At 38.8% G+C, this 21,197-nt stretch overlaps 1 protein-coding gene across 24 annotated transcripts in view; it reads left to right on the forward strand.

Moving 5' to 3' along the window:
* The window catches only part of MCF2L (MCF.2 cell line derived transforming sequence like), a 262,711-nt gene that overhangs the window by 151,126 nt on the left and 90,388 nt on the right, over positions 1–21,197 (forward strand). For all 24 annotated transcript variants that reach the window (XM_043505613.1, XM_038367742.2, XM_043504747.1 and 21 more), the window contains 2 exons: positions 3,764–3,847; positions 15,550–15,664. In XM_043505613.1, the coding sequence (XP_043361548.1) occupies positions 3,764–3,847; positions 15,550–15,664 (199 nt within the window). The remainder of the gene's footprint in view (positions 1–3,763; positions 3,848–15,549; positions 15,665–21,197) is intronic.

The raw sequence follows: 21,197 nt of genomic DNA on the forward strand, positions 1-21,197 counted from the left end.
ATAATGCAAACAAGGGCACCTACAGGATTGTTCACATGTGGTGATCAATGTGCAATTGGGGGCATAAAAATGTTTCACTGAATTTTATGAAAAATGATGCCTTGGATGCTCAGTTGCATGTCTGACTGCTCAATTTGTCAAAAATTGGGCATGCAGAATATTTTATTTTCAGTTTTACTAGGAGCTTAAATTTCTGTTATGAAAATATTTGTTTGTTCCTGCAGATGTTGGATACCTTTCTGTGTTTGTGTATATTTTTGGAAAATGTAGGCTTTGAACCTGTAATTAGATCTGTATGGGCAAATTGGTTCACCTGTGCACATCTGTTTGCAGGGCCAGAACCCTAGGTTTTAAAGTATGTATAACACTGCGGATGGAATCTTCATTATGTTTCTGTAGTCCAACAGTAAACTCCCCCTGCTTTTGTTAGACTGGATTTTTCTTCTCTGTGGGAGGGCTGATCAATGCAGACAAATCTTTCAAAAGAAATTAAAGAACTTAATTCAGATATCTCCTGTACATATCAGACACTTGCATAATAAGAGGCCCCATAGCTAAATCCATAGTTAACAGTTTAACATATCTTCTTGTGGATTTGAAAGTAAAACATGCAGAGGTCTTTTGGCCAACTAGAGGTTCACCAGTTACAGAAAGATCGTTTCAATCGCTGTGTGACCTTAAAGAAGTTATCAGTGCTTCTTCTGTCAAGCTGCCAGAAAGAGAACAGTAAAGTTCTGTTTCAGAAAATAAATTGCTATTTATCAGGAAGAAATGAAACTGATAATTCTTTGGCTACTCTTAAAAATAGCACTTCTCAGAATTCTGCTCGAGTGAGATTCACTGAATTAAAAAATAATGCGTTCGCGCACGCGCGCTCTCTCTTTCTCTCATTTTTAGTCTTCCACAGATTTCAATCAGCCTATTGTTGCTGTTTTGCCACTTTACTAGTATTTAGGTCCACTTCTTAAACATTTTTCTTTGGTGGCTGAGATAATTTTAATTTTCTACTCCACACCATGCACTTTTGATCTATTGCCAAGCATGATCTAATTGTAAGTAAACTCCAATGATCTATACAGGGTTAACTCTTCTGAAGAAAAATGACAAAAAATACCTCAAACGCTTACAGATTTAACCAAAGGGAAATGCCAAGTTAGGACTGAAACTCCATCCTTACTTTGATTAATTAATCTAAGTATTGGGTACAATTAGAAACATGTGCTTCAATAAGGCACAAAAGTGCATTTTTGATTAAGTTCTTTAACTTTTCATTATTGCTGTAGGTTTCAAATCTGCAAAAAGCATAGAAATTAATTGAAGGTTTTATGTTTTTGATCCCTTCGAATGATATTTTTAAATGTTCTCTTATGTTGGCATCAGTGCTATTTGAGCTCCAAAAACATCCAGGTGGTTAGCACTCTGTTAATTATGAACAGACAGATGACAATGAGCCATAGCTTTAAAATTTTAATCCAAAATTCCAAGTGTTTGGACTGGGATTTTGGTTTGAACCATTTATGTAACAATAAGGGTTAGCTGTGAATTTTGATGCAGCTCTAGACTTGATAAAGGTTGCAGATTCTTCAGATTTGGGGTGTTGGTACAGGCCCATTTCTCAATTCTGATCATAAATCAAAAGAACGTTTAGAAAATCGGATCACTAATTTACATCAGCGGCTATCTCTAAAGTTACACTTAAATACCATCCAATCCACAACAGATGACAGAATAGATACATACTCAACATGGCTTTTAATTACCAGACTACTTGCAGTATATATTGCTCTTGTGAGAAATACTTCTCATTGTCCTATAGTTTTGCAGTGGTAGACTATGCACTTTTCTCCATTAATGTTAGCTAAATACATCTCTACCCCGGTATAACGCAACTGGATATAACGCGGTAAAGCAGCGCTCTGTGGGGCAGGGCTGCGCGCTCCAGCAGATCAGCGTGTCTGGCTCCGACATGCTGTTCTGAGCGGCGTGTTAAGGGTACCGAGCTGGGGCAGAGGGGTTGGATAAGGGGCAGAGGGTCTCGGTGGGCTGTCATGGAACAGGGAGCAGGGGTGGTTGGATGGGTCAGGAGTTCTGAGGGGTCAGTCAGGGGGCGGGAAGTAGGTGGGGGTCAGATGGGGCAGGGCCAGGCTGTTTGGGGAGGCACAGTCTTCCCTACCCAGCAAGTTCGATATAATGCGGTTTCACCTATAACACGGTAAGATTTTTTGGCTCCTGAGGACCGCGTTATATCGGGGTAGAGGTGTATGCCCAAATGTTATTTACATAGCAAAAGCACACTCCAGGACTGGAAGCAGAAAACAGGACAGTCTGAGTATAACTGTTTTTATCCCCGTTCAACTCTTCTCTCCTGGCTTAGATGTATCGGGAACCAAACATTTGTGGACCCTGTCACAGTAAGCGTTCAATAACCACAGGTAATACTAGACTGGCACTATTCTATTTGAACAGATCTATATTTTAAAATGGATATTATCTATAATATTATTTAGGGATTTTAATTGAAAATTCACTGTCACACATTCTCAGTTCTGTCTGTCAGACTCAATCATGTGCTGTCACTGGTATTTCAATGCATATTAATGTGAGGGCAAAATGAAATATAAAAGACCAAGTGATGTCAGACACATTTAAAAACAGGTGGATGAAAATGAGAAATGGTGGCACAATGATCCAAAACAAAACCAAAACAATGCAGAGAAATACTTTCATACAATCACAGGAGCAACAATATTTAATTTTTAGATTATCTGAGAGAATGAGACCACAGCAGGAAGAAAGAAACCACAAATCTAAAACTGGGACAACCACATTTCCTTGTCTGACAACCATATTTGAAGTTTTAGCTGTGGCAGGAAATTAAAGAATTGGTAAAGTTTGGTTATATTTGTCATTAAGCAAGCTAAAATAGTAGGCATTAAAATCCCATACTTTCAGGAATAATTTGATCACTGAAGGTATCAGGAAATATATTCTTCCATGTTTATTATAGCTCAGTTAACCCAGGTGCATTACCTGTGGGGAAGGTTCCTTCCTCTGAAATGTGTCTTACCCATCTGATATAAGTGCCAATTATTGCCCTGCTATTTAGACACCGGACACCAGACTAGATGGACCAGTGGTCTGATTTGTTATAGTAAACCTTATGTTCCTATCATAAAGAATATATATTGTAAAATCTTTTATTATTCTTAAAAGTATTCATTCAACTACATTTTGGATTTAATGGCTAATGTAGTGAGTGCAATTCTGAATATACATGTTGCTTCTTCATGAAAACTTTTAGACGTATTGAGAAGAATGGAGATGCCTACATAATTTTATCCCATATTCTGAAAAGGTTACTCTGTGTACATTACAGGAGAGTTCCAGGGAGAGTTGAATAGTACCATTTTCTACTTTTAAAAAAAAATTATCTGAGCAGACTGTAATGAAATTTGAGTTTGAGCTTCAAGTGCAAAATCAGATTTACCTCTATCCCATAGTATAATCACATCAAAAAATATTGGACTCAACAGCCATCCTATCCTCCTTACTCTCAGCAAAGCTGTGTTACTTGTAATCATTTGTGAATATATCAGTCCTGCTGCACATGGAAAACCAAAGGATTGCTCTTGCCAGAAGACTTTCTCCAAACACGTGACAGGTGTTTCAAAATTTGAATAGCTCTGTGTCACTGCTCTAGAACTGAGAGTTTGTGTGGACCGTGATTCTCCATAAAATGACATAGCATTGTTTTTTGTTTCAGAAGAAATCATGCATCAGGATATCATTCCCCTCTGTGCTGCAGATATTGAAGACCAGTTAAAGAAGCAATTTGCCTATCTGTCAGGTAAAGACTGGAAAGTTTCTATTGTTCAAATGTGCGGTTTCAGCTGTTGAAAACCACTGTTCAGCTGTTCTATCCATACTTTCACATAGTCACTGAACACTATCAGGGCATCCATCATTTTGCAATCTGTATTTAGAATTATTGATAGAGATGCAATTCTGGAATTTACAAAAAAAATTAAATATGATTGACACTTGAATTATTTATATCATCTCTAGTAGTGCCAGCTGGTTGGCTTAGTGGGCAACACCACAATGCTCTATAGATCTGTAGATAAGGAGACCCAGGTCTGAGGCTAACCTCAGATAATCACACATGGGTCAGCAGGAGATGATAAAGTTGTGTAAAAAAAAAAAAAAAAAAAAAAACCTGAAGAAGGACATCAGGATTCAGGCTACTGTATAGAGAACTTTGTGAACTGAGACTTGAAAAACTCTGTATTTGATTACTCTTAACCCAGTTACTAAAAGAGCTTTTTTAATAAAAACAAAACAAAACCCTAAATATATATTAGATTATGTTGCAAACTTACTCACCTAGCGTGGGTCAAGAAATAAAAAAAAATTATTTCTTACCCTTTGACATGCAGAGAATGTAATCGTAAGTATACATGTCCCCAACGGATTACACTGAAAAAAATGCCCCATTAGTTTCTCCTTGCTCCACCCAGCTGCTCCCCCAACAGAACTAGACTTCTTCTGCCTTTCTACCCATCTCTCAAACCACTCACACAATGTTGAAAACTAGTCATTCCTTTCCCTCAAAAAAGACCAATTCATTCCTAATCCCATCCTTTCCCCAAATCTCCCATCTTGTTGTTGTTAGCCAACCATCTGATTTTACTTTCTCTGTGTCCATGAGGGTTCATTCCTAGACACTGCCTTCCCATCCTCCAACTATAAGAACATAAGAATGGCCATACTGGGTCAAACCAATGGTTCATCTAGCCCAGTATCCTGTCTTCTGACAGTGGCCTCTGCCAGGTGCTTAAGAGGGAATGAACAGAACATGCTTTGCTGAAGCCATGCCATATCAAGTAAGCCTGACCCCTTACTGAAACCACTGAGCAGGTCTCTACACAGAACTGAAATACAAAAGAGCATTGACAATAGTCAGGCGTCTGTTTCTGAGAAACTACTGACAGTGCGGTAAAATCATACCATAAATCTGCCATAATGCTTATTGGAAAACATAATTTCAACTACACATACAAAATGATGGGTCTAAATTAGCTGTTACCACTCAAGAAATAGATCTGGGAGTCATCATAGACAGTTCTGTGGAAAATATCCACTCAATGTGCAACGGCAGTCAAAAAAGCTAACACTGTTAGGAAACATTAGGAAAGGGATAAGATAACAAGACAGTAAATATAATGCCACTATATAAATCCATGGTATACCCATACCTTTAATACTGTGTGCAGTTCTGGTCACGCTATCTCAAAAAAAGATATGTTAGAAACCAGAAAGGTACAGAGAAGAGCAGCAAAAATGATTATGGGTATGGAACAGCTTCCACATGAAAGATTAAAAAGACTGGGATTTTTCAGTGGAAAAGAGACGACTAGAAGGGGATATGAGAGAGGTCTACAAAATCATGACTGATGTGGAGAAAGTGAATAAGGAAGTGTTATTTACTCCTCCTCATAACACAAGAACCAGGGTGTCACTCAATGAAATTAAGAGGCAGCAGGTTTAAAACAAACAAATGGAAGTACTTCTTCACACAACACACGGTCAATGGAACTTGTTGCCAGGGGATGTTGTGAAGGCCACAACTATAGTGGGATTAAAAAAAAATTAGATAAGTTCAGGGAGGATAGGTCCGTCAATGGCTATTACCCAGGATGGTCAGGAACACTCCACCTGCCCCATGCTCTGGGTATCCCTATCCTCTGATTGCCAGAAGCTGGGAGTGGATGACAGGGGATGGTTCGCTATCTGATTGCCCTGTTCTGTTCATTTCCTCTGGGGCACCTGGCATTGGCCACTGTCGGAAGACAGGATACTGGGCTAGATGAACCATTGATCTGACCCAGTATGACCATTCTTATGTTCTTATGCCTATCCCAGTCTCTGTGGGAGTGATGTTTGATTGGACTGGCAGTGTTTAGGTAGGCCCTGAGATCCTTGGAAGGGGAGGTGCAGGCTCAACTGCTCCAGACCTTTCCCCCACAGGAGAGTGATCCTGCCAACAAAGTGCTGTTCACACCGGTGCTTTTCATCACCAAAACTTTTGTCTTTCGGGGTGTGAAGTGTTGGTTTTTTAACACCTCTGAACAACAAAAGTTTTGTCATTCAGTTGCCAGCATAGAGAAATCCTTAATATCTGGGGAAAAATAAGCGGAGGTATTTTGTCTTAAAGTAAAGACGTACTCGATATTGGAGGGGCAGGTTGGAAGTGATGGACTCTCTGGTATTTAATGTAAAATTCTCTTGTCATGTTTGTGGTCTGTGATGCTCCAAGGACTTGTCCTGCACTTAAAACAAAACTACGTGTCACCGCTGCACCATTGTGGTGGTGCTACTGTAGCACTTCAGCATAGTCGATACCTACGCTGATGGAAGAGGTTCTCCCATTACTGTAGTTAGTCCATCTCCCCGAGAGGAGTAGCTAGGACTATAGACGAATTTTTCCATCAACTTAGTGCTGTCTGTACAGGGACTTAAGTCTTCTTAATAATACTACTCCGGGTGTGGATCTTTCACAGCCTTTAGCAACATAGGGCTCTACCAAATTCATGGTCCATTTTGGTCAATTTCACAGACATAGGATTTTAAAAATCAATAATTTCATGATTTCAGCTATTTAAATCTGAAATTTCATGGTGGGGTAATTGTAGGGGTTATGACCCATACAGGAGTTGGGGGGGGTCACAAGGTTATTGTGGTACTGCCACCCTTACCTCTCTACGGGTGGCATGGCATGGTATTGCCACCCTTATTTCTTCACTGCTGCTGGTGGGGCGCTGCCTTCAGATCCAGGTGCCTGGCCAACAGCCACTGCTCTCCAGCCGCCCAGCTCTGAAGGCAGCACAGAGGTAAGGGTGACAATACCACAACTCCCTTAAAATAACCTTGTGACCCCCTTGCAATTCCCTTTTGGGTCAGGACCCCCAATTTGAGAAATGCTGGTCTCCCCTGTGAAATCTGGTCTTTTGTGTGCTTTTACCCTATACTATACAGATTTCACAGGGGGAGACCAGATTTCACAGTCCATGACACATTTTTCATGGCCGTGAATTTGGTAGGGCCCTAAACATATTTATGCCATAATTTTTGAGTGTAGACCCAGCGTAAGTTTCTGTTTTCTAACTAGGGGCAAAAAAAATGCTCGTGATCATTTTATGTAAGAAACAGTCTTACTAGATAACTGCAGGAAGGATTTACTACTTTTTTTCCCCTGCCATGAGTTAAACCCTATTATGAATAGAATAGATGCAATCCAATTGAATGCAATTTAAGATTCCTTAGTCCCCCCTCCCCCCAAGATTACTTTTCACACAGCCATAAGCATCTTCAGCACTCATGTCCACAGTGCTGTGGAGCTTAACATGAGCAGCCATTTCTCATTCTAGTTTATTGAATTTGTACTTAACCCCTCGATCTATTATGAGTAGATGTTTTTGTTTTAAAAGCTGTGCAGCTGTTTAATGATGGGTTGTGAGAATTATTTACCTTTTTTGTTGCAGTTTATTGTTATAGTGCAATTTGATTTTTAATGCATTTTGTCTATTTTTGCACTCCATATTTATCCTAGTGTTCATATTAGTGTGCTAATAGCTAACTTTCAGTGCTTTCCAATACCGTGTTGCTTTGGGTTCTGGGAACACAAGAGCAGTGTTTAATATTCTGTTACTGAAATTATGTAACAGCTTACTCACACTTGCATTGTGATTTTGCTGCTATGCTGTTTAGGTTATTTATTTTTGTCTTGGGAGTGCTGGGATTTTTTTAAATACTTGTTTGACCTTGTAATATAAAATAAATTGCAACTGAGGAAAGTATATAGATTTAAGAATATTTTTATTAAATAATTTCCCTTTAAGAGTTTTTAGGCTTGGTGTATTATTTATTGCCTTAGGTAGATACACTTAAAATATAGCAAAAAAAAGCAGTGCTGCATATAGTTGAATATGCAGTATTTTCTCTAATAAAATATATTTATTTTGCTCTGTGAAATACTTGTCTGAATGTAGGACTGTAACAGGAAGTCACTGAACCTCAGCACAAAGCCCTATCCACCTCGGACACCCCTTATGAGTAGAGACCATGGCCTTTTCCAAACCTCTTTTTGTGATTGTGGATACCTCTGGATCAGTTAACTCTATTGTCTCTTTTTCCCTTAAGGGTAACAATTCTTTCATTTCCTGGGGTGGGCAGACAGCATTTCTCTCCCTATGTCAATAACCCAGCCAAGTTGTGCTTGAAATTAAACAAAATACTTAGTTTCACTATTTCATTTCTCTATTTCTTAAATACAAAGAAAAGCTTTTAAACGTAAATCGATTTATTCACAAGCTTTGAAAAATCATACTAGTACAGACTGAGTTTAAAGACTGTAGCTATTGCTCTTAGTATGCAGACATTTGTTCCACCTAATCTATGGGTAGCAGTCCGTCCAAACGCCAGTGTAGCTCCAGACGGGTCCAAGTGATCCATTTATATAACAAGTTCATGGCCACACCCTCCGTCCCCACAATTTAAATGTTGTTCCTTGACATATCCCTTTATTTTTCCATTTACTCATTGTTCTCTCTATAGAAGAACTTTTCTTGTTTTGGAAAGTATGTAACATTTTCATTAGAATGTTCAGACATTAGGTCAGCTATTCCTCTCAGACATCAGTTTGAATAACTCACTCCCTACAGCAGTATTTTTCTTTTACTTCACTGTCTTTTCTATTTTACTTGGTATTTTACTCTATTTTTTATCTTTGTTACTCTTTGATATACAATCTTCCAATTTCCTTCTGTGCTTCAAAGAGTTCTCTGGAGCCTTTGTTACTTTTTCCAAGGACATTCTCTCCCTCTGTGGGTGATAAACACCTTGCTAGGGCTTTGTTCATTAGCACTTCATGTTGTTTGCTAACTCAGGTACTTGCTCAGATTTTTTTTTTCTCCCCTGAGTGAGAAGTTGCCATATTTCCTTTGTATTCACACTTAAACTTCCTGCAGTTGTTTATGCACAGGTACATTATAATAGAATATAGATGAGTAAGAATAGACAGACAAGTGTATCTTATCAAAATATTATCTGCACAAATTGTCATAAGCACTTTGACTATCATAAAACATGATAAAATACAAATGACTTCTGGCCACACAAATATTGAATCACTCATTCCAGCCCCCTTTTCTGTGTCTCGTTCTCTGGTACAACATGTAGTATCAAACAAAATGTAGGTTTCAGAGTAGCAGCGGTGTATGATTATGTAGATTAGATAATAATGGTAAGAGATTCACTATCTCCTTTAACATAACTGTTTTATAATACACATTTACACCTTTGTTTGTCATTCCCATATTACCTGCCTTTTCTGATAATTATGAATACTTTTTGCAATTACAACTTGAAAATTCACCAGCAGAAATTGGTCCAATAAAAGATATTATTTCCCCACCTTGTCCTGCTAATATCCTGGGACCAACACAGCTACAACAACACTAAACAGATCTCACCAGTTGGGGATTCCCTTACCATGGTGGAGTCCTGAGCAGATGTACAGCTATGCTGCTCCCATTGCAGCCCCAGGATAAGCAAAGCTCTGCTGTGTTCTGACAGTTCTTGGCTGGTGGACAGTCCCTCGTGGGGCCCTATCCAGCCAGCATAAATTAGTCCTCATAGAACCGGCCACCAGATCAGCAGCTGGCTCCTTTGCCCCAACTAGCTGCAGACAGAAGGTGAACTGTAGAGAACCTGTGCCCTTATTTTCATGTTCTTTGTAATCTCTTGTGTATTCTCCCCTGAACAGAAGGAAAAGGTGCTTTACAAATTAGAGGAAGTGACCCCAAACTACTTATTAAGCCTCTACCTGGTGGGAGGCATAACTGATTTATAGCTGTAGGGTTCTCTACATTTGATTCTCTTTGATTTTGTTGTTCTTTTGTCTGTTAAAGTAGACAAAACCCCCATTGAACGTGTAGCCATGTTGAACCTGTTTTATGGTATATGCTTTCAACAAAATAAAAAATATAGTGTGTTAAACCCTCAGCAAAAGAAAGAAGACTAGAAACTACATGTGTGCAGACTAGCCAGAGCAACCTTAAGTTTTGGAATTTTGTGCTTTGATTTAACCGTTTTAATATTGTATTAATGCTAGTGCTTTGTATTAAATTAATCTTTTTTTCAAGGGGGGAATAGAATGAATCTAAAATTTAGAGGTCATCTTGGATATCTTACAGCTTCTGCTGGTTTTCAGAAACCAGACAGGTGGTATAAGTTAAGATGAAATTTTGCTGAGCAAAATCAGGAATTAAACAAATCTATAGATAGTATACCAGGTTCTCAGGTGGCGTAAATTGGTATAATTCCTTTGACCAAAATGGAGCTGAAATGCCCAAACTGAGGGTCTTAATCAATATCTTGTGGGGCGGGAGGAGAGGGAGGTTAAATCCACGTTGTCAGTGGGACAGCTGTTACCACTTTCCTTGCATTGTTCCAGCTGCAGACCAGAGTTCTAAAATTTTAAAATAAAAAGTTAAAGTACTAAACTTACTTTTGGTGCCATACCCAATTTTTTTTAATGGATTATTTGGCCAAAAAGCATTAGATTTCAAATACATTTGCAAATTTGGCTAAATTGTAATCAAATATAGTTTGTAACTACAGATACTTCTGAATCCCTCTGGATTAAATGCAACCTAAGAAGAAACACAATATGTGTAAAACTTCTTTCTTGTTCCAAAACAAATGTTTCAACACGTTTTTCTTCTCTGATCTTTTTGCTGTATAAGGAATGCAATATAATGAATAAGAAAAATGAAGATTTTAATCAACTCCATACAGTTAAAATTGTTCACGAGTATGTTGAGTACTTCTGTTTAATAAGTCATTTTTTCATTATAGAAAATGGAAATTCCAAATCAGGAGGAGGCTTATTTCCAAACACTGTGACTTCAGGCTTGCATTGACTGACTTAGGAATTAGTTACATTAGTCCCAAGTACTTGATTCTTGGCATCACTCCATACAGAGAAATGGAATACAGCCAAATTAGGGCTTTTAAACTACTGGTCCTGATCTGGGCCACTTAAGCATGCTATTTTTGGGGGGTTTGTCTACTTATATCAATCAACGGAGAGACACCATCCATTTTTTGAAAATCTGAATATCAGTTACAACTTTCCACCATGGATTTAGGTCTGTGGCTCCCTGTCCTTACTCCTTTTAACTAATATCATTTGCCTTCTAATTACCCACTTGCCATATCATGTCCATTACCCTTCCTGACCAAAAGGACTGGAAAAAGTGCTTTTGAGAATCCATCAGTACCATCCCTTACTCAAGTGGAATGGTCACTACTGAACGTTGCACAGCTGCCCTCCATCTTTCTCCTATCATTTCACCAAAAAATCTGAGAAACCTTCTTCATTATTCCCAAACTCTTCTAGCCCTAAGAAGAATAATCTGTGTGCAGCTTATCTGTTTGGGGGCTTTTTTTCTTTCTGTAAAATGATTTTTGATGCTAGCCTATGCTGCTCGTCTGCTATGACTGAATCGACGAATGTATTAATCTACGATCTAAGCAGAGAATTCTTCTTTACTTGAAGTCTTTTATTCATTTTACTGGAGTGCAAGTAATTTCATCACTTTGTGATTTCACGTTAGCACCTTACTGAGATGAAAATGTTATTAATCATTTCGTGTTTGAGATTGTACATCAGATAATTGATGGCAACACGTTTGGATACCATTGTATAAGAACCCGAATAGAGCAGAACTTCATGAAGCCTTAGTTTGCTATGTCTATATCCACCCCTACAAGTCCTTCTGTAATCACGCTTCTTCCATGATTTTTGCAAACCCTCATCCTCTTTTCATGAAGTGTTACATTGCAGAAAATAAAATAAAAGTAGAACTTCAGTTTGTGTAGAAAACACCACCACTTTGTCACCCATATGTTGTCTGTTTGGATTTTAAGTTTTTCAAGGAAAGGACCTTGTCTTTACACTTATCTGAAAGGTGCTCAGCATGGTTTTTGGTAGTATATCAACAATGAGAGAAGCTGGGATTTTCAAATGAGTCCAAAGGAATTACGCACCAAACTCCCATTGGATTTGGGTGTCTAGCTATTATGGCCTCTGTTAAAATTCCCAGCCCTGGCATACCGTAGTTCTCTAGTAAAAAGTTATCTATTTATTTTTACTTAAATAATTAAAACATGCCTATACAAAGCTCAGGGTGCTTTTGTGCATAATTAATATTAAAACTTAACCCCCCCCCAGTATTATCAAAATGGTCAAACAGGAACTTTGCCTGCCAACCACCTACAAAAAAAAATCCTTTCTACCCCTTTGTTGCTGCAGAAAATATTACCTCAATTTTCTCTTTTAAAAAAAAAAAACTTATCAAATAGATGTTGTTTGCAGCCGGCCTAGAAGATTATCAAATTCAAGCCACTTCAGACTGAGGAGGAAGAGCAGGGTCCTGAGTCCCAGAGCCCTCGCAGAGAACACTCTGCTGGAAGACCCCTCTCTTTTAAAACAAGAGGGATCCGACTTGAGCACCACAGCTGGCTGCAGCTGGGCCAGTGTGTCACAAAGAGAGAGGCTGTCCCTCAGATAGGCAGGTTCAGGCAGGCTCGATTAGTAATTGAGGAATTGGTTCCCATTAAAAACTGTTAATAGTTGAAAGAAAAGGAGTACTTGTGGCACCCTAGAGACTAACAAATTTATTTGAGCTCACTTCGTCGGATGCATAACTCATGAAAGCTTATGCTCAAATCAATTTGTTAGTCTCTAAGGTGCCACAAGTCCTCCTTTTCTTTTTGCAGATTCAGACACGGCGGCTACTCTGAAACCTGTTAATAGTTGAGAAATCTAGGACATTCAGGCTTATAAATGGAAGGAGGACAAATGTATTCTTATCTTTTTGACATTCTGCTTTTATCCTTCATACACATCAGAAATTAAAAAAATCTCACAAATCAGCTGCTTGAAAATGTGAGGCTACTTCTACAGAATATTCCTCCGTTGTTTTTTCCCAGTCTGTTAATCCCTTGGGAAACTGTTGTAACATTTCATAGATTTTAGGGAGTTACACTGGCATAAAACTGGAGTTACGCAGCAGTGAATCAGGCCCCAAAGATCTAAATTGTAACTAGCTTCAATAGAATGGGGTGTTTATATGAATCAAGATTATTCAATAACTCTTGCAGATTCAAATTCCAGTGTTGCGAGTTACCTATAGGTAAATTGAAAAGATCTAGGAAATGTTATCTGCCTTTCCTTCATATACATAGGATCATGATGTTCTGTACTCACCTAACCTAAATAGGAATTGGTTCATGAGGATGCTTTCAGGCATGTGCAATTAACAAAATATTCATAAACACACGTTAAGACTTATTAAAAGGTAGATGAATTTATGCCTCATTCATAAGCAGCTTCGCTCAAAGAATCAAGATCTATGGAACATCAACATTTTTAAAAAAAAGACCAGATTACCCCGGAAAAATATATGGCATACAAATAATAATTAGTACTTCAAGTCAAATGACTCCAAAATTGTTTTCTGCAGGAGGGCCCTGAAGCAGAATATCATTTAATCACATGCCTAGCTTTAAGCATGTGGTGATGTGTTGCTAGATAAATATTAGTATTACAGTGAACTGATAGTTTTAAACTTTAAAATGTATATTGCAACCACATTACTCTTTTTTTATGTTTTGCTTGCTTGCTTGCTTGCTTGTTTGCTTATGTTCCAGGTTTCTGGCTTTCTGATTTGTAGAAATTAATTGAGGCAAAGCAAACAGCCAAGAGGAATACCACAGGTTATTTATAGTGGATATCTGTTTAAAACTGCTACATTTCAGACTTTGGAATGAAGACCCTCCTATAGTGAAAAAATATATTCTAGAGAAACCCAAATGCTTTCAGAGTTTAGGATTCTCTGAGATGTAGAAATAAAAATTATTTTGAATAGGAAGAATATTTTTACTAAAACTAATAGAGGAAAATATTTGCTCACTGGGAAGGGAAAAAGGAAGAGATTAAGATCATCAAAACTGACCTTGACTTGTGTTTGTTTTGAATATTTATATGGTTAAAATTAACTTTCATAGGCTAATGCTTGGTTGTGTCATAAAGGGTATGCTGCGAAGCCATGCTATTTGCACAGTAGTTATCATTTTTCCTCTTGGAATGCATCCTGGATGATTCATTTTTAATACAATTTACATTCAGGAGTTTTACAGAGATATCACGGTGTTGCATGAAAGTAAGCTGACCATCGTAATACAAAGTAACCAGAGTAACACACACAGAGTAGTGATGTATGCGCTTTTCTGATTACAGATGTTTTGGAGCGAAAAGTTTATTTTTATCAGAATAACTCTATGAATGTAGATATTTCTTTCTGAGTTAATGTCAGGTGCACATAAATTGTGTTTCTTGTATAATCCTAAATTTACAGCAACATTATAATTGTTGTTTATTGTTTATATTAATAATGTTTACAAATAATATAGCTAATTTATTCACAATTGTCAGCTGTGAAGTTGAGAGAGAATTTCCCCATAATATTGGCAGGGACCTTATTGATTGTTTTGTTCTCTACTCCTTTTGTAGCATTGAGCAGGGATAATCTTTTAGGATTGGGTGGGTCTGTCCCACACTATTAACTTTGTGCAGTTGCAGGGGGTTAGAGAACCTTGGCCCTTCTTTTACATATTAATTAATCATATTTGTAACTGCATATAGTGACATATATAAAAATACTTTTATCTATAAAACCTGTGGGAAATACATTTTAAACTATTTCACTTCCCCTTTTCTTAATTTAGATTCTTTGTAGTGCTGGACAAATCACAAAAGGTTCAAATAAACACTCAGAAGCTCAGATGTTTAATTATGCTTTATCTCTTCCACTTTGGTCTGCAGAATTGGACAGGAAATCTCACCAGAAACAGATTCTTGTTGTTCTGCCACTTCTTCCAGACAAGAGTGGAAACTGGAAGTGTAGAAGCCTTGCAAAAATAAAACACGGCAGGGGGAGTTACATGAGCATTTTCAACCCTGTGAAAGGTTTGGCTCAGCTCTGGGTGAAGTTTTCAACTGACTTTAGTTTGGGTGGTTTTGTTTTGAATTGACAGGTTTTATTTTAAATAGTTTGTCCATTTCTCATTTTATGTGGAGTATCTTTGCATTCAGGTAAAGTAAATTATATGCAAGATGCAGAGCCGTCTGGTGTTAAAACCCATTCACAAAGGGAACAACAACACTTTACCCTTTTATTTAAAACAAAACAAAACAAAACAAAAACAAAAAAACACCACACCAACAAGTTGGAAGTACTGGATATGGTGGATTATATTTCCTAAATTGTACTTGAAAACTAGATTACTCAGAGTAAATATTCCCATTTCTGAGCACTACATAATAATTATTTTAAAAAAATTACTCAATAATTGGTTTGCCAGGAAATATTAACTACATAAGGTGATTAACTACATATCAATACTTTTGCTTGTGCTTTTTAGGTGGTAGAGGGGAAGATGGTTGCCCTGTTATCACATTCCCAGACTACCCAGCTTTCAGCGACATCCCAGAGAAAGAGTTTCAGAATGTCCTGACATATCTAACTAGCATTCCAAGGTAGGTGCTTGTTGTGCCAGAGAAAATAGCAATGGTTATCAAATATGTTTACATTCAATCACCTGTGTGTCACAGATTGCAAAGTTCAGACTCTGTGACCAATTATATGGAGAAAAGGAACAATACAATTTGTCTTATGATGAATTACAGTCATTGAGTTTTTATTGGTAATACAGCTCGATACGAGAGTTAAGAGGTAGTATTTATACTTCACCTGCACATCAGAGAAAATAATTCTCTGCTGCAAGCAAATGCAGTTTTTGAGATATGCCCCTCTATTCTGTGAAAAGAATTGGCTGGGTCCTGTTGTTTCACTACATTCTCAGTTTAATTAAAAATGTACACATGCTTGGGGCAACATCTCATTCTTGTTAACAAAACCAAACCTGGAAAAGCCTGCATTATTCTGTGGGATCATCTGTCTCCCTTCTGGACTTTTGAGGATTCCCTGTTGCACCAGTCACTATTTTACACCCTGTTACCTTGTTGAGGCCCCACAATGGAACAGCAGCCTTCTAGCCAAGGAAACTCTGGGCAGGACACCACACGAGAATATTACTTAGTTATTCACAACTTCTTCTACTGATCAATATGCATATTCTCTTTTTTCCCCCAGCGGCTGAGCACACTGTCTTTGCAACACTTTCATCTCCTTCTGGTTGTTGTGCACAAAAACTGGCCAAGCAATTTACCATGGTTCTCTTACATAGCAGTGTGGTACATTTTATTAAGCCAGTGGGCCAGCCCACAGAAACCATGTTTTACTGTAAGCTTATTGTGGAATCAAGATGATTCCAATTTTTCTGACCTCCAGAATGAGAGAAACGCATTTTATTTTATATTATTCTTTTAAATTCTAAAACCATCTTTGTTGCCAAATATATCCCCCTATTCTCAACCATTGGTTTTGCAAGGGTCAGATGTAGGAATTGACTCTTTACTTGATCAACCTGAGGTCTCTTAATAATGGATAGGTTCTTTGTGTACAGAGACTACTGCCTATCATGTTGACCAACATTGTCTTATTGTTAATTTGTATTCCCCCATCTGTCTATGTCCATCTTTCATCTTTTTTCTTATATTTGGAGGGTCCCTGCCCTTGAGATCTTTTTGTTCTGTGTTTGCAAAGTATATAACACAATGGGGTCATGGTCTATGACAACGTCCCTAGGCACTACAATAATACAAATTATAAATAACAATAAATTAATAATAGGGTAGAATGCATTTGTTATAAATATAAAGGGAAGGGTAAACACCTTTAAAATTCCTCCTGGCCAGAGGAAAAACCCTTTCATCTGTAAAGGGTTAAGAAGTGAGGATAACCTTGCTGGCACCTGACCAAAATGACCAATGAGGAGACAAGATACTTTCAAAAGCTGGGGGGAGGGAGAAACAAAGTCTCTCTCTCTCTCTCTTGCTCTCTGTGTGATGCTTTTGCTGGGGACAGAACAGGAATGGAGTCTTAAAATTTAGTAAGTAATCTAGCTAGATATGCGTTAGATTCTGATTCCTTTAAATGGCTGAGAAAATAAACTGTGCTGAATGGAATGTAGATTCCTGTTTTTGTGTCTTTTTGTAACTTAAGGTTTTGCCTAGAGGGATTCTCTATGTTTTGAATCTAATTACTCTGTAAGGTATTTACCATCCTGATTTTACAGAGGTGATTCTTTTACTTTTTCTTCAATTAAAATTCTTCTTTTAAGAATCTGATTGCTTTTTCATTGTTCTTAAGATCCAAGGGCTTGGGTCTGTGTTCACCTATGCAAATTGGTGAGGATTTTTATCAAACCTTCCCCAGGAAAGGGGGTGTAGGGCTTGGGAGGATTTTGGGGGGAAAGACGTTTCCAAACGGGCTCTTGCCCGGTTATATATCTGTTAGATGTTTGGTGGTGGCAGCAATAAAGTACAAGGGCAAAAGGTAAAATAGTTTGTACCTTGGGGAAGTTTTAACCTAAGATGGTAAAAATAAGCTTAGGAGGTTTTCATGCATGTCCCCACATCTGTACCCTAGAGTTCAGAGTGGGGAAGGAATCTTGACAGCATTACAAGTATTTGGTCAACATACTGTACTACCCCAAGGGGTGTTGTTTTGTTGCATTATTACAACAATGTAAGAGAAATGTAATTATACTATATATAGCTCTCTGAGTTAGAAACAGCTCACTTATAAAAACATGATTATCTAGCACTGTCCCTTGAGCAGTGTTCTTTCCTTTGTGCATCACAATAATAGCAATATGTGAGCAGGGGAGACCAAAGTAAATTCTGTATCCGCAGCTACTAGACTATATTTGAAATAACTGTTGGTGATAGGTGGCCTCTGTGTATAAACTGTTCCATTTACCCTGTACTCTTTTTAAGAGAAACATTGTTTTTGCATATTGTTTAACTTTAGTCTCACCTTTTTTCATACCTTGCTTGCTACTCTGTAAAGAGACACCATAACTGTTACACACACCACAGTGTTACTGGCAGTGGTCTGAGCTGTACTTGATGACTCTGCAGTGTACCAAACCGTGGGTCGGCCAAGTAAGTTGCCAGAGTTGAGAAATCAGTCTGACTGTGGGGTATCAAGTGTATCTGTGGGGACCTGGTGCTGTGGAGAGAGAAGAAAATTCTAAACAGGATGGAGACGTAAGGAACAGAGCAGGGAGTTAAGAAGGACTCACAGGGAAACACAGGAAGAAGGCTTTTTGGAGGAATGGGAAGCTTTGGGGAAGAGACAAGCACAAGAGGGGAATAGTTGGGCATGCTTTCATAGTGGGAAGGGACCTGACTGAGCTGTGGGATCAACCAAGGTCAAAGCAAGCGGACCTGGAGAGAGAGAGAGAGAGAGGCACTTCCTGGTTCAAAAGACAAACCATGTGCTGCAGGAGAATAATCCTGGTTGTCCTTGTAGGACCCTGGCCCCATCCCAAAGAGTGCTCCATAGTGATGAGGAAATGGAGGCAGGGAAATGCATGTGTAGGGTTTACTATTCTGTGCATATCTTGTATTAGTAAGTAAAGAGCAATGATGTGTTAGTGTCCTATGCAAAGTGTGTATGTGCATGCGCATGGGAGACCGACCATATACCCCCGAGGAGGTAAACTCTAAAGCCAGAATGTCCACACAATTGGAGTTCTGAAAGAGGGTTTAATTAAGCTACTGGAAGTCTAATGAGGGGGAGGGCAGCATCACTCCTAGGGGCCAGACTGTTGGACCATGGGTCCTAGCTCTTAGGGGAGGGGGTGCTAGACAGAGGGTCTGAACCCTGAGCATGTACCTAGAGACTCCAAGCTTTGGGCAGGGCCTGAACTCTGTTCAGACTCTGAAGGCTTAAAGCCTGCTGGATCTGGAGAGTGCCCAGCTAGTAGGAGCTTTACCAGGGCTCTGTGCATGACAGTCCTCTTCATCACAACCCACAAGTCCTGCCTGCCCAAATAGTGGATTCAAACCTGGGTCTCCAAGGGAAGGGAATGGTGAAGATGAGTGAGCCAGCATAATGCCGTGTGTGTAGGTTTATATGTATAGATATTGCAAGCTAACAAAGGAAATAGGTTGGGGGGAGGTCCTCAATCCCTTAGCAGTTTGAAATATTCTTTTAATTTTTTAAAACTAAACAGACTACATTGAGTATTTTATTTAATGCAATGCAACTCCCTCAAGCGGATATGGCTGGAATTACAAGGTGTATTCATATTTTATAGATACAGGGATGTAATACAGTCAACAAAATCCTCTTGAGAGCATCATCTAATGTGCTTTGTAATCCTTGTAAATGTTAAATACAAAGCTCTTTTGTGACCAAATTTATCAATCATATACATTTAATTCTTCCTACTATAGCAGTACAACTCGTGGATTAAGGATGAGTGCTGTAGATCAGTGGTTTTCAACCAGGGGTATGTTACCCCTGAGGGGTACACAGAGCTTTTCCAGGAGGTACATCAGTTCATCTAGATATTTGCCTAGTTTTGCAACAGGCTACATAAAAAGCACTAGCAAAGTCAGTACAAACTAAAATTTCATACGCACAAAATGAGAATGTAAGCAATTTGTCAGTAATAGTGTGGCTGTGACACTTTTGTATTTTTATGTCTGATTTTGTAAGCAGGTGGTTTTTAAATGAGGTGAAACTTGGGAGTATGAAAAACAAATCAGACTCCTGAAATGGATACAGTAGTTTGGAAAGGCTGAGAACCACTGCTGTAGAGTGTAGACTATGAATGATTGATAGCAAATCCCTTTACTGCTCCTGTTTTGATAATGAGATGCGGTGTGGGTGCATATCTGTGTTTTAAGTTTGTCTGTTTAAAGAAGACCTTTAAAACCATTGTCTTCATAGTAGCTACTGATATTTTTGATAGACGATACTGAATAAAGTAGGGTTTTATCTTATGTAAAGGGTGGAGTTTCGTGTTTCTGTTTTGCTTTGCTTTTCTTGTGAAGAAAACAAAAGTTTAATCAAGCCACATCAAGTTGCTTTTTAAAAGTTTTTACAGTAGTGTAATCCCCCAGCAACAACAATTCAAGCAACAATGCATGGATGGCAACCTAATCAACAATTTATGGCAGTATGTAACTTACTAGGGAGATGCATTCTAACAAAAATATTTAAAAACTAAAGGCTTGACACTGCAAACATTTATACGGATGAATAACTTTAGTCACAGGAGTTAGTTCCTTTTGAAATTAATGGCACTGTCATTTTAGTAAAGTTATGCTTATGTTTTTGCAGGAGTTAGGTTTAATGTTAATAAAGTTACCTTACTGAGATCCAGTGGTGAGCTGGAGCCGGTTCGCACCGGTGCGTTAGAACCGGTTGTTAAATTTAGAAGCCCTTTTAGAACCGGTTGTTCCACGAGGGAAGCCGAGGGGGCGGAGAAGCAGAGCGGGGCGGGGCGTTCAAGGGAGAAGGTGGAGCAGGTGCCTCTGGCTCTTAGGGGTGGGGTGGGCACCCACTACGGTGGCCCATGAGACCCTCCTGCCCAGTTCTGGGGCAGTCGGGATGGGGCAGGGGTCCTGGAGGGGCATCAAGGAACGCGAGGGGGTTGGATGGGGCAGGAGTCCCGGGGGGCGGGGTGGGCAATGACCCCCTCGTGGGGTGAGGAGGGAACCTGTTAAGATTTTGACAGCTCATCACTGCTGAGATATTAATAAAGTACCTTGAACAAACTAGGAATCAGTACAGAGCAATGACCCTACAGGCTTGTCTTCACATACAGCACTAGAGAAGTGCATTTGCACTGATACAGTTGCGTCGCTGTAGCACTTTAGTGAAGACGCTCCTCTACCAACGGAAGAGCTTCTGCCATCAGCATAGTGAATCCACCTCCCCGAGAGGCGGTAGCTATGTTGACAGGAGAATCCCTCCCATCAGCATAGCGCTGTCAACAAAGGGGCTAGGTCAGTATAACTACATAGCTCAGGAATGTGGATTTTTTTTCACACCCCTGAATGACATAGTTATACAGACATAAGACTGTAGTGTAAACCTGACCTTAATCTTATAGCAGTTAGAAATATTCTTGGGTCTTAAAAATAATTC

Source organism: Dermochelys coriacea, chromosome 1 (genome assembly GCF_009764565.3).
Source record: "Dermochelys coriacea isolate rDerCor1 chromosome 1, rDerCor1.pri.v4, whole genome shotgun sequence".
Classification (NCBI taxonomy): Eukaryota; Metazoa; Chordata; order Testudines; family Dermochelyidae; genus Dermochelys; species Dermochelys coriacea.